This window comes from Phyllopteryx taeniolatus, chromosome 8 (genome assembly GCF_024500385.1).
Source record: "Phyllopteryx taeniolatus isolate TA_2022b chromosome 8, UOR_Ptae_1.2, whole genome shotgun sequence".
In the NCBI taxonomy this organism is placed as follows: Eukaryota; Metazoa; Chordata; class Actinopteri; order Syngnathiformes; family Syngnathidae; genus Phyllopteryx; species Phyllopteryx taeniolatus.
The window spans coordinates 27,205,159-27,218,821 of NC_084509.1; the positions used below are offsets into that span (position 1 = coordinate 27,205,159).

A 13,663-nucleotide genomic window follows, 5' to 3' on the forward strand; every position below is an offset into this window, starting at 1 on the left:
CTGTATTTGCACTTCACTTGAGTATTTCTTTTTGGGAGAATTTTGGAAACAGATCTGTATTTTCTACTCCGTCAAAATAGGCTGGTCCCATCCGCGGAAGAGGACACGACGTAAAAAGAGTCAATTGCGGTTGAGATCTTGATTGACGAGCAGCGAAATGGAGGCACGACGAGCTTAAGGTCCAAATTTTGAATTGTTTGACGTTGTCGGCTACACGAAGGAAACAAAAGCTTTTTGGACGTTATGTACGTTTGGTAGCATCAAAGTTGAGCTGACACTGGCTCGCTTTCTACGTTTGCGCTTTCATACATTTCTCCTTCTTTACTTTGACCTAAGTACAGCAGTTGAATCAGTAGGTGGTCTTTTACCAGGGTCTTTTTGAAACTCCAGAATCTGAACTTTTAGACTCGAGTGTGTGTGTGTGTTTTCTTCGACTTTTTTTTTTTTTTTTGCAAGCTCGTCATTTCTGGATTCCGACTAACACGTGTGCATTGATCCTGACCGGCAGGGGGCAGCAGAAAACTATTGACTTGCCAAAATGACTTCTAATCCTTCGCATTTGGAAGGTTGAATGCCTTTCCTTGATCAGGTCTTCTTTTATTGCTCCCTAACTGTGGCGCAACTTCTCGGCATTTGTCTTCTCCAAGGACATTCTTTGTCCCTCGGTCTCTTTTTGTTGATGTCATGTAAATAGCTTTTTGTATTAAAAAAACAACAACAACATGGAGACAAGATTGCTTCCCGAATGATTCTACGAAAGAGGAATTTCCAACACACTATTCTTGGGGTTTACTTTTGGAAACAGTCTCTCGTGACTTCATTTCTATTGTCGTTTACCTTGTGCGGAAGAGAAGCCGGATGGTTTTCCAAAATGAGTTTCTTGAGGTAGTGAACCCACAGCCTCTTCTCCTCCATGTTTTTGCTCTGCATTCACACAATTGACAAGAACGGCAACAGTGAACACTGTGACACAATCGAGACACTCGGGGAAGAACGTGCGCGCTCGACCCGACCCGACAAAAAAAAAAACGACAAACATTTTGGGCTCTCGAGCCACCTCTGGCGCACTTTTCAAGGCGCGCACGTTCCCTCGCAGAAAAGGCCAATCAAAGCCCGGACCCACAAGTGCTCATTTTGGTTTTATCCTCAACTCCGAGCATGGCAATACATTTGCAAATCATGGCCAACCTACATTTCATTGAATACACTACAAAGACAAGATAGTTCATGTTCAAACTGATCAACTTGATTGTTTTTAGCAAATAATCATGAACAATCATGAATTGTATGGCTGCAACACCTTCCAAAAAAGCTGGGACAGGCTCATGTTGACCACTGTGTTACATCACCTTTTCTTTGAACAACATTCAATCAACGTTTGGGGCAAACGTGTTGACAAAGAGGTGAACCTCGCCCCGTCTTTGCTTGTGAATCATGGCACCCGCCTGTTCCCAATGAGCCTGTTTACCTGTGAGATGTTCCAAACAGGTTTTTGATGAGCATTCCTCAACTTTCTTGCCACCTGTCCCAGCTTTTTGGGAACGTGTTGCAGCTATAACATTCTAAGTTCATGATTATTTACTGAAAACAATAAGGTTTGTCGGTTTGAACATATTGTAAAAAAATATATTGTCTTAGTAGTGTTTTCAATTAAATAAAGGTTGAGCATGATTTGCAAATCATTGTATTCTGTTTTAACACAACGTCCCAACTTCATCGGAATTGGGGCTATATTATATTTAGATGATTTGTTTGTTTACAAATCGATGAATCATTTGTCACTCTTGCCAATAAAGTTGCCTTGGCTCATTGCATACAAAAGGTTGTTTTGGGGGTTTCTGGGGAGTTATGTTAAAAGAAAATGCCACAATGTATGTTCCAGGCCGTGCGCCACAAAGATTCCACAGATCCACGAGAGGACGCCCAAACACACTTCGGGAACGTCTGCCTGCTTCGTAAAGAATCTTCTGGAAGTCACCTGGACGACGTGCTGCTGTTTGGGGATCATCAGGTCGGACACTCGGAAGCACAGAGGGTCCTTGAGGGTGTCCGCCAGCAGGAGATTGCAGCACTGCACGGCGAAAGAAGACAAGTCACCAATCAAGAGGATTCGGATTCGGAAGTTCCAAATGAACGCGTCCGCCGTTCGGTGGCGCTTACAAAGATGTGCGTGCTGTACACAAAGCGCTCCACTCGCTTCTTGGCGATCAGCAGCATCTTGTCGAACAGGAAGAAGGCGCGCTCCTTCTTCACCTTGTGGACCTTGAAGGAACTTTCCAGAACCAGCTCGCCGAAGCCGCTCAGGTCGGGACCGCTCCAATTCACCAGCAGCGACTCGATTTCCTGAGAAGGAGATCCCAATCGTCACGCGCTCCGTCCGCCGAATATATTCGCCGAGCGCGTTCTGCAGCGGGAAGGCGTGGGAGAGGGTCTCGCGCAGCTTGTCTGCCAACAACTGCAATGGCTAACAGATCCCGCAGATAGCGGACTTGCATCGACTCGGATTTGAGATCAGCGCCGTTTTTGAGGAGAAGATCACGATTACGTGCGAGGGAAGAAACGCCGACACGGACGCATATTTGTTCGTATCTGAGACTGTCTGCTATTGTGGGCATGTAAAATGGCTGCCTCGTCGCAGATCCCTCTGGTGTAGGGCAACAACGACATGAGGCGATCTGGAGTGACATCATCGCCAAAAAGTACATGTCAGTCAAATGAATTGATTTCCGTGCCTTGAAAGTTATTGAACAAACGGTGACTCGTACCTGCAAGCGCACGGCGTGCTCCTGTTTGCGCTTCATGTCGTTGATGTACCAGGCCACCGCCGTCATGGTGATGATGGCGTCCTCCACCGCCGCGTAGCCCGGCTCCCTCTTGTCCGAGTGCTTGGCCAGTTCCTGGGACCGCCGGAAACCTCATCAACGGCTTTCGTATCGACAGGCTTCGGCGGCCCACATTTTTGTGGTTCCGCGTTCGCCAATTCGCAAACGTTTGCACGTTTAGTTTCAGACATGCAAACACCAAAGGCATGAAAAAGGTGACCAAAAAAATGCATTGTAGGGGGGGTCTGGGAGGATCCCCGGGCTCCTGCAGACAATGTTTTTGATTTGAACATAAATTAAGCAATCCGGCGTGAGGCTTCTAGGAGGGGCCTCTTGTGGCATTTAGGAGCAAATCTAAAAAAGCTTTTTTTGGGGGCCCAGGATTGTTTTGGCTCTTGACGCGAGGGCGCCCCGAGAACAGCCGCTTTGCTCGAATCCGTTCTCGTACCCGACTTTACTTGTACATTCGTGCCTCGGCATTTGTGGATTCGCCGATTTGCGGCACGTCTACCCCGTGACTAACAGAAACCCCGCTTTGCCATATTTTTTCCCCGATCCCTTGCTTATTTATGTTTTTTCCTCTTTTCATTCTTTTCCTTTTTTTACTTTGTAAGATTTATTTCATCCATCCATCCATGGATTTTATCCTGGTCAGGGTCGCATTTTTTCTAATGTTAGTGTGGATTTCATTTTTGATTTGCATTATTTTCCGGGGAAAGAAATGATTTTTTTGTTGTTGTTTTCATGGCAATTAGAATGAGTGTGAATTGCGTGCGTATTTTGGCCGCCGGCCCGTCGGTCCGTATCGGCTGCCAAAAGCGGGCGCGTCTCGCAAATCAATTCTCCGCAGTTAAGTGAATGGAAAAGCCAGGAATCCGTTCCAGCCCCCCCAAAACAGCCCAATATTTAGTTTTGAATCAATACAAGTAACACTATATTGTTCAAAAGCATAATAAAAGAGAATTTAAAGAAATCAAGACGTATTTTAGTATTTGCGTTTTGGATGCGTGCCTTCGCCAGCGACATCACGCGCCGAATCGGGTGGGCCGCGCGCGAGTTGTGGCCTACGGCGGCTCATTATGTTTTTCCGTGTTTGCCGCGTTCCATAAACGCCGTCGTGGGCGTTTGTCGTCGTTTTCGCACGTCGTCGCTCGTTCGCCGTCTGCGTCATTTGTAGTGGCTTCGCTCGCGTGACGTACGTACGCCGAGGATGTGGAGTATTACCTGGAGGAGGAGGTGGTACTTGAGGATGCGCTGCACGGGTTTGAGGAGGTACGTCTCCAGAGGTAACGAGTGGTTGAGGGTGGCCTGCCTCTCCTGGAAGAAGCGGACCAGGCTCGGGTTCTTCATGCACTCCCTCAGGACGGACACGGAACTGCACGCACACACCAGCGTTGACGCCGTATTTCTTAAACCTCAAATGGAGCCTCATTTGATGTCAAAGGTGCCGGACCACTAAAGTCATACCGTACTTGATAGAATAATCAATAACAATCACTTTTCCCCCCTTGTTTTAATGTAAAAACAAAACAAGTACATTCTTTAGATGAAATGATTCGGTTTTTTTAAGCATGTTACAAAACAACCTCAGCTTTTGGGAGAAAATGTAGCTTCAGTTTGTCGTCAGCATGCGTGGACCTGATCAATATGCACCAAACTTGGAAAAGAAAATAGAGCGGACCCCGACGTTCCCGCGGTTCGGCATCTGCAGTCATAATTTTGTTCCCAATTTTTTAAAAAAAGAAAATTGAATTTTTAAAAAAATTTTCCTTTAGAGTTTTTTTCTTTTTTCAGGGGGAAGGGCAACCTAAAAAACACTGAGGACTCTGTCTTTGAGGCTTTTGTGTTTATTGAGAGAAGTTTTGCTGTTGAGACTATTGGAGAAGTTTCTTCAGAGCAGTTTGTCCGTTTCTCGGCGAACTTTTGTTCGGGTCCTGACTATTGTTTGTGCCTATGCACCAAACAGCAGTTCAGAGTACCCACCCTTTTTGGAGTCCTTGGAGGGGGTGGAGGAGAGAGGTCCCGCTGGGGACTCCATCGTTCTGCTGGGGGACTTCAACACTCACGAGGGCAATGACAGTGAGACCTGGTAGGGCGTGATTGGGAGGAACGGCCCCGCGATCAGAACCCAAGCGGTGTTCTGTTATTGGACTTCTGTGCTCATCACGGATTGTCCATAACGAACACCATGTTCAAGCATAAGGGTGTCCACACGTGCACTTGGCCCCAGGACACCCTAGGTCGCAGTTCGACGAGCAACTTTGTGTTCGTGTCATCGGACTTGCGGCCGCACGTCTTGGACACTCGAGTAAAGAGAGGGGCGGAGCTGTCAACTGATGCCCACCTGGTGGTGAGTTGGCTCCGATGGTGGGGGAAGATGCCGGTCCGACGTGGCAGGCCCAAACGTATTGTGAGGGTCTGCTGGGAATGTCTGGCGGAATCCCCTGTCAGAAGGAGTTTCAACTCACACCTCCGGTAGAACTTTGCTCATGTTCCGGGGGAGGCGGGGGACATCGAGTCCGAGTGGACCATGTTCCGCGCCTCCATTGCTGAGGCGGCCGACCGGAGCTGTGGCCGTAAGGTGGTCGTTGCCTGTCGTGGCGGCAATGCCCGAACCCGTTGGTGAAGGATGCCGTAAAGCTGAAGAAGGAGTCCTATTGGGCCTTTTTGGCATGTGGGACTCCTGAGGCAGCTGATGGGTACCGGCTGGCCAAGCGGAATGCAGCTTCGGTGGTCGCAGAGGCAAAAACTCAGGCATGGGAGGAATTCGGCCTTCCCATGAGGAAGCAGAGTTTGGTTTCTCTGAGGCGGGCTCTCCTATCTTTGGGATCGAGTTCAAGTACCTTGGGGTCTTTTTCACCGAGTGAGGGAAGAATGGAACGGGAGATCGACAGGCGGATCGGTGCGGCGTCTGCAGTGATGCGGACTTTGTATCGGTCCGTTGTGGTAAAGAAGGAGCTAAGCCGAAAGGCGAAGCTCTCGATTTACCGGTCCATCTACGTTCCTCCCCTCACCTATGGTCACGAGCTGTGGGTCGTGACCGAAAGAACGAGATCCAGATGCGAGCGGCCGAAATGAGTTTCCTCCGCAGGGTGCCCGGGCTCTCCCTTAGAGAGAGGGTGAGAAGCTCGGTCATCCGGGAGGATCTCAGAGTACACCCGCTGCTCCTCCACATCGAGAAGAGACAGATGAGGTGGCTGGGGCATCTGATTCGGACGCCTCCCGGACGCCTCCCTGGTGAGGTGTTCCGGGCATGACCCAGGACACGCCGGAGAGACTACGTCCTTCGGCTTGCTTGGGAACACCTCGGGATCCCCCCCGAAAGAGCTGGATGAAGTGGCTGGGGAGAGGGAAGTCTACAGCTACTGCCTTCTCGAAAATGTTCCCGATTCTTCTCGGACTCTCGTCTCCATTTGGCGAGGAAGTCGAGCGGCTGTTTTTTCTTCTTCTTTGGTTTGGATCACTGAAATCATTTGACCTACTTTCAGGATTTTCGTCTTTAACTGAGGCGAGAAGCAGAAAACTGACCCAGGTGACGCCAACATCCGTGTGTGTGTGGAAATGTGGATGCGTTTGTGTGTGTGTGTGTGTGTGTGTACCCTGAATGTGTGTGCGCGCGTTTGTTTGAGTGTCAAGTGTGTGGTTGTGTGAATGTTTGTGTGAGTGTGGACTTGCGTGTGTGTGTGTATCACGGGCCTGTTATCCATCCACGCACGCACAGCACAATACATGAATACCATTTTTTCTTCCAGGCGAAAAAGGGGGTCGAAGGACATTCTTTGACGATGCGTTTACTGCCCTGGCGATTGCGTCGAACAAATTGACAGGAAACAGACAGAGGGGAGAGCCAAACGCCTCCTGGCGGGGGAAGGGGGGTGCCGCACAGCCACTTTCTAGTCCCATAAGCCAAAAACGTGGCATATGTGAACACATACGCCATACATAGCATATTGATGACATCATCATCATCACGTCATCTCCATAAGACACGTGACGCTGCTGTCATCTCGCCGGACGACTCTTGAATGACGTAGACGTGGTGACGCATCGTTTCTTTTGTTCTTTCAATTCCAAAAGCAGACTCTGCTGTTAGCGTTAGCATTGGACACCAGCGAAACAACAACAAAATAGCACAAACAGCACGACGACTACTTTCTTTGTTTCCACTCATGAACGCGCACACTCGGTCGGCAGCGACGACGTCGCTGTTGTCTTTGGTGTTTTTTCCCCCCCCCCCGAAGATTTGCCACGTCGAAGACGTTGCTTGTGCGTGACGCCGCGGAAATGTCGGCTGCGGTCACGTGATTGCGCGGTCCGATGTCACTCACGGTTCCGTCGGATTGGTCGAACACAGTCACGCGACTCGAGTCTCGCTGAACAATCCAAATGTAGCGATCGCGCAAGCAATAATACATTCATAGAAATAAAAGCAGCGAGTGGAATGTAGCTCAATATAAAATCGTTTCTTCCTGACGAAACTCCTCAGGTGAACGCACAATCGGTCCCTCGAGTTACTGAAGGAAAGGTAACGCGTCACTGGCCACCTCTGCAATTGGGCACAAAATGACCGAAAGACGGAAGCCACTGATTGTAGATTGCAAAACAAATCAATCAATCAAACTTCAAACAGGTGCATGTCAGAAGGACAACTACGGGAAGGAAAGGAAAAGAACGGCAGCTAACGTTGCTAACTGATGAATAATAACGTCTCCACGAACACTCGGGGAATATTCATTGTCATATGAATAACCTGAAGCACGTTAGCCAGAGTACACAAGAGAAGTGCTGTAACAAACACACAAACACACACACACACACAATGTAGGCACACGTGTGCCGTGTACTCACTTGGGGTAGTTCATGCAGTACAGCGTGTAGATGTCAAACGCTTCACTCTGCTCAGCACGCAAGCAAACACAAACATTGCAACGTCAGCCGAGTTTAACAGCTGATTATGAATTCATTCAACGACATCAAGATTGTTTCATAACCAAACTTTGCAATGTTCTCCTTTGATTCATTGATTTCGTCTTGAACATTTTCAGAGCACTTGTTACGCTGCTGGAGAACAACAATACCGCCACTGTGTTTTCACAGGGTGTTGGTCCGTTCCTCAGCAGGAGAAGTTAATAAACAACGTCAAGTGTGTGTGTGTGTGTGTGTGTGAGAGTCGATGACCTGCTGGTTGTGACCTGCTTTCTGGCACGCACACACACACACACACACACACACACACACACACAGTGGTTACTCACCCTTTCCACAAAGCAGTCGGCGATGGCGGCGGCGTGCTGACTTCTCTCCAAGTCCTCCAGCAGTTCACTGTGGAGAAACGAGACATCGTGAGAAGACATTTTGGACTTTCGTCGATGACTCGTGTCCCTCAGATGTCCGGCGGGGGCGCCATTGTTGCTGAAGGACCCGAACCGAGTTTTCTTCTTTCAAAATTCAATTGGGAGTCTAACATGGCTGCTTCAAAGCAAAATATCGAGACTTGTTGTATTTTTCTTCAGACTTTTTTGTGGGTCTCCTCATGATAAGCAAGTCTACCAAATGTCATGTTGCTAAGCAGAACTGGCTCCACGGACTGAATTTTCAAATCATGGCCAAACGCAAACTTCACCCTGTGACTTCCCAATGACCACTGTTGTCATGGTAACACGATGATGTCATCGCACGTGAGGGGTCCCGCTCACTCGCGATGACATCACCGGGGTCGTATTCCGAGGGTCTGCATGTCATCAAACGTGAACGCATTTCCTCACCGCAACTCTTACACTCTCGCTTTCCAACACGCGCAAACACGAATACACAAAGACACACACACACACACACAAAGACCCCCTTTCCTTTTCCTCGTCTTCCTCTTCTGGCGCCGGGCCTGGTTTGCGGCCAGGAGACATTTCGAGGGGCTTTCGAGGAGGAAACGTCAGGAGACAAGTTGCACAATACGAGACAACAAAATGCAACACAACAACACAAGACAACGCAACACAACACAGAAAAGGAAAACATAATAAAAAGAAGTACTACAAAATGCAACACACTATAAGAATACACAAGACAAAATAAGACAACACAACACAGCACAAGGCAAAACAACACAACACAGCACAAAATAACAGAACAGAAGACAACCTAACGCAACAAAACACAATGCAACACAACTCAACAACACAAGACAATACAAGATAACACAACACAAGAACATAACGAAACGCCGCACAAGACGACACAACATACATAACACAAGCCGATGCAACAAAATACAACACAACACAACACAACATATGATAGACAAGTCACACATATGTGTGTGTGTGTCACAGATACGTGCGTGTGCAATGAAAAGTTGAACGTGACCTTTGTGAACTTTCTCTTTCGACTCTCGGCAGACGGGTTCCAAAAAAGTCCCAGTCAGTAAATGGTCGCAATGTATGCCGAAGGACACACAAACGTTGACTCTGTGTGTGCGTGTGTGTGTGTTTCATGCTGTCGCCAGTGGGCAAATTATGGGATGCAAGTTTATCATTTGCGCGACTAAAAGGAGACAAATTGCGACCTTGCAAAAATGAAAAAGTGCTGCCGTCACTTGCTTAAGTATACAGTGTGTGTGCGCGCGCGTGTATGTGTGTGTGGTGGACCACCTCCCTGCGGTAACACAACACAAGGCAAGACCACATACTGTAACACAGGACAAAACAACACAATGCCGCACAACATAACACAAAATAAACAACAAAACAACGCAAGACAATACAGGACAAAACAAAATGAAACGACATTATTATTATTGTTTGTGTGAATATCATTGTCTTAAAAAAAAATAATAATCATCATCATCATCATCCAGGACAGTCCGGTTGCAATCGTGTCAATACCCTGAGGATCACTGACCACTATTCTTTCGTCTGCCCATGTGGCAGCGTGTGTGTGTGCGTGTGTGTGCGCGCGTGCGTGCGTGTGTTATGTTGAAGAAAAGAAAGAAGTGAGGTCAAACATTGTTTTCTCAACAGGACGTCAAGTGGAGGTTTTGGGGGAATTTCTACTTGAAGCTGCGCCCCGTGAGCTCGTCAGAGCATTGCTTGTGCAGTGCGCGAATTCATTCGTTAGCGTCCTTAACTTTAACTTCATTATACAACCGCACACGCACACGCACACACACACACACACAAATTCTCTCTCGCTCGCTCATACAAAACTTCCCATGAGAACCCAGAGGCAGGAAGTCTGGAAGGAATGAAAACTCGTTTGTGTGCGTGCGTGCGCATTTGGACTCACACGCACGCACGCTCACGCTTTTGTGTGTGCGTGATTCATGGGAGTGTTTAATAATGTTTGTGTGTTGGCACAAACGCAATAGGAAGTGTGAAAACGGAATTCTCAGCAAAGTGGAGCTATGTGTACGAGTGTTATTGTGACAGGAAAATCATTTGAAATGTATTTATTATTTTTTATTTAGGTTTTTTTCATCATGCATCTAATTAAATCATTGGTTAATTGATTTATTAATTGATTTAGCCCCCCCCAAAAAATCCTCAGAACTGCGAGGCAGACGTGCTAACCCGTCGCCACTGTGCCGCCTTAGAAGAAACAATTTTTTACATAAACATTGGCAACGGATATTTGAAGATAAACGGTGGCGCAGCACATGTAGCCGAATAACATAACAATACTCGCAGGCATGTTACTGATGTAATCATTTGACATTTGACTTCATGACATCAGAAGTTTACATACAGTAAGATTACTATTTGGGAAAAGCCAGATGATGATGTCATTTCTTTGGAAGATTCTGATAGCAACATTTGAGTGAATTAGACACACTCGTGCATGGATTTGAAGACACACCTGAAACACACCGCTTCTTTGTGGAACATCATGAGAAAGTCGAAAGAATATCAACCAAGATAACATTAACATAAAATTTTACTTTCAATATTATTTCATCCATTTGTCAATTTTCCATAGTCCTGAAGTTTCCACTTCACCTTTTCAAATAATTATAATCATAACTAACAACACAGCCCATACCTCAACCAAATCTCACATAATTTCTCATATAATCACCCACCATCCAAAAAATCAATAACAAACTCTAACTCCCTATTTAAATCCTAATTATTCTACTCATTATCTAATATTTTTACATTAACCTCTTTAAACTATAACCTACCCCTCAATCTCATACCTTCCCACATCTTCAATCAGCCCAACACCCAAATTCACAATCTAACAAATCCATAATCATTATTAACCCCCAAATACTACATTTATATAGTTAATTTCCTGTTTTTCTTACCAAACTCAAATTAACTTTTTTTCATACTCTCACTTATACATAATTATTTCAACCTACCACCTTCCCAAATTTTAAACATTTTATCCATCATCAACTTTAATATTTTATAAACTAACATTATTTCATTATCACAATCCCCACTATAATTTACTTTATTACCTCCAATATTTTTAAAAACTAATCAACATCACAATACACCCTCATCATTACTTATACTCCACTCCTCATCCCCTCACTCCTCCATCACTACCATCCCCCCCTATAACTTAAAACAAATTCAATTAAATTTCTATTTCCATAACCCCCTATTATAACCTTCTCAATTCATATAATTCTAATAAACTAATATCTATCAAATTCTTCCACTCCCAACTCTTCTCATTTTCATCCTAATTTACCCTCTTCCCCAAAATCTTCACAAAATTAAATTATCATTATAATTATAACAATAAATCCACAATACTTATTTACATTCAACTTCACCCAACCTCCCTATAAAATATTTCAAACAAATACAATCCTCCATACTCTAAAAAAATTTCATTAAAAACACCAACCAACCCCCTTCCCAAAAACATATCAAACCTAAATCTAACACCAAATTGACATAAATTTTACAATCTTTATTCATATAAACATAATCTTATCTTCCAAAAAGATTTGCAACTTTTGCTTTCAACCCGTCGTTACCCATCATGCCGTTCGGCGTCTGTAGGCCCGCGAAGGTGATCCGTCTCCGTCGAGCCACAAGAATCTGAGCCGCTCGCATGAGCTCAGCAGATGCCAAAACTACTAAGTTGTGTGTTTTTTTTTTTGGTTTTTTTTTCTTGATGTCGGCTTTTATGACGGGATCTTTGAGTCCCGGCGGGAGCGGAACCCGAAGAAAAGCCGACGCCGTCGGCCTGGCTGCGTTCCTGCCTCGCTGCGGCCGATGTTTCCATCTTATCTTTAGTCAGAGTCGCAGAGCCGAAGTGTTGCCACAAGATCTTTTTTCCAGGTTCGCCTCCAAAACCAGAAGAAGAAGAAGAAGAAGAAGAAGAAAAAAACTTCTTCTTGTTTCAACACTTTCCACATTTTGGAAACATCCGCACGCGCGATCTCCCAAATTCCAAGACAGCTCCGGCGGAACCGGCGCACTTTAAATTGAACCTGATTGGACGAAGGAAACACCGTACGTGCACGCAAAAAAAGAAAAAGAAATGTATTTACTTCAGTGCTCAAAGATGAATTCGATTCATGAAGCACTTGGAAAACATTTTTCACAGGGCAAATTCCTGCCTGATTTTGACATCCAAAATCATTTCCATTGTTTTTTGTTGTTGGTTACAAAATATTCCGTATTTGGGGCTTTCGTTTACTCTAAGCGATAATCGTGAAAATGATATGAAACATTTCACTCTGAGTGTGTGTAGTGCATCGCTATAGTATGAGTTTCACTTTTTGCATTGAATTATCGAACAAGCTTGTGAAACGATTGTGATTTATGTATCGCTACCTGTACATTTTGTGCAAAGCCATTGAAAACGCTTTCCAGGGACGTTCCGCTTTGTGGTGATCGGGTAACACGAGACGTCCGCTTGAAGATCGGAAGCGGCGTTTCAGCGTTAGCCTAGCAACAAGGATGTTTTGTCGGCGCCACGAGGGACCGGATTACGGCTTCTTGCCGGTTTCCGACGTGTAACGATGTGCATTTAAATTAGACTTTACACCGATTTGATCGGACTGATCGGTATCGGCCGATATTTAGCAATTTATGCCGAGCTTCAACACCCTCAATGTTCTCATTGAAATGATTCAACATCCACACTTTTCCCCAGACACTTTTGTCGTGTCTTTGTGGGATGTAACTATTGCAGCAGTCTCACATTTCCCGGTGAAAATCGAAAGCTCCCCAGCCCTTGCCCTTATGCAAATGACGCAATGATATGCATATGCAAATGAAGTGTGGCGGGGGTGTTCCAAAGAGGTCGTCGGGGTACCTGTTGAACTCGTAGATGTCCTCGATGTTGCAGAACAGACTGCTGACCTGCTCCGGGTTCAGCGGAAGCGCGCCGCAGTCGATGATGCAACCCAGGTAGTCCTGCACGCGCACGCCATCACAAACACAAGACCAGTCGATTAGAGCGGTGGTATAGATATATATATATATATGTGATATATACACATACATACAGCCGGTCCGTGAGAAAAAAGTGCCTACTCTAAACCGTCCGCGGTTGGGGAACACTGGATTAGAGTTGCTTTGCCTGAAGCAACAGTCTTAATATATGAGCAGTCACTTTATTCGGTACACCTGTTCACCCGCTAATGAAGGCAAATAACAATTCTCGCTCAACACAATGCTGGACAAAATGAGTCTTACAAACACGGCGCCAGCCCCTTACAATCGATATCTGTGAAATCGGGCTCCGTTAAAGACGGGGAGATTGCATTCGTCCATGTTTTGAAAAACAATATGAATAGCCAATAATATTGCGAGTTGCTCTGCGTTGAACCAATTGCGCTGAGTAAGAAGGAACATTTAAGAGAGAAATTGTTT

At 45.8% G+C, this 13,663-nt stretch overlaps 1 protein-coding gene across 5 annotated transcripts in view; it reads right to left on the minus strand.

Annotated features, from left to right (window-relative positions):
• Positions 1-13,663, minus strand: part of plekhg2 (pleckstrin homology domain containing, family G (with RhoGef domain) member 2) — a 48,329-nt gene that overhangs the window by 18,554 nt on the left and 16,112 nt on the right. For all 5 annotated transcript variants that reach the window (XM_061782569.1, XM_061782570.1, XM_061782567.1 and 2 more), the window contains 8 exons: positions 13,104-13,204; positions 8,078-8,144; positions 7,671-7,717; positions 4,047-4,197; positions 2,766-2,897; positions 2,161-2,343; positions 1,979-2,071; positions 838-924 (listed from right to left, as the gene is read on the minus strand). In XM_061782569.1, coding sequence (XP_061638553.1) covers positions 838-924; positions 1,979-2,071; positions 2,161-2,343; positions 2,766-2,897; positions 4,047-4,197; positions 7,671-7,717; positions 8,078-8,144; positions 13,104-13,204 — 861 coding nt within the window. The remainder of the gene's footprint in view (positions 1-837; positions 925-1,978; positions 2,072-2,160; positions 2,344-2,765; positions 2,898-4,046; positions 4,198-7,670; positions 7,718-8,077; positions 8,145-13,103; positions 13,205-13,663) is intronic.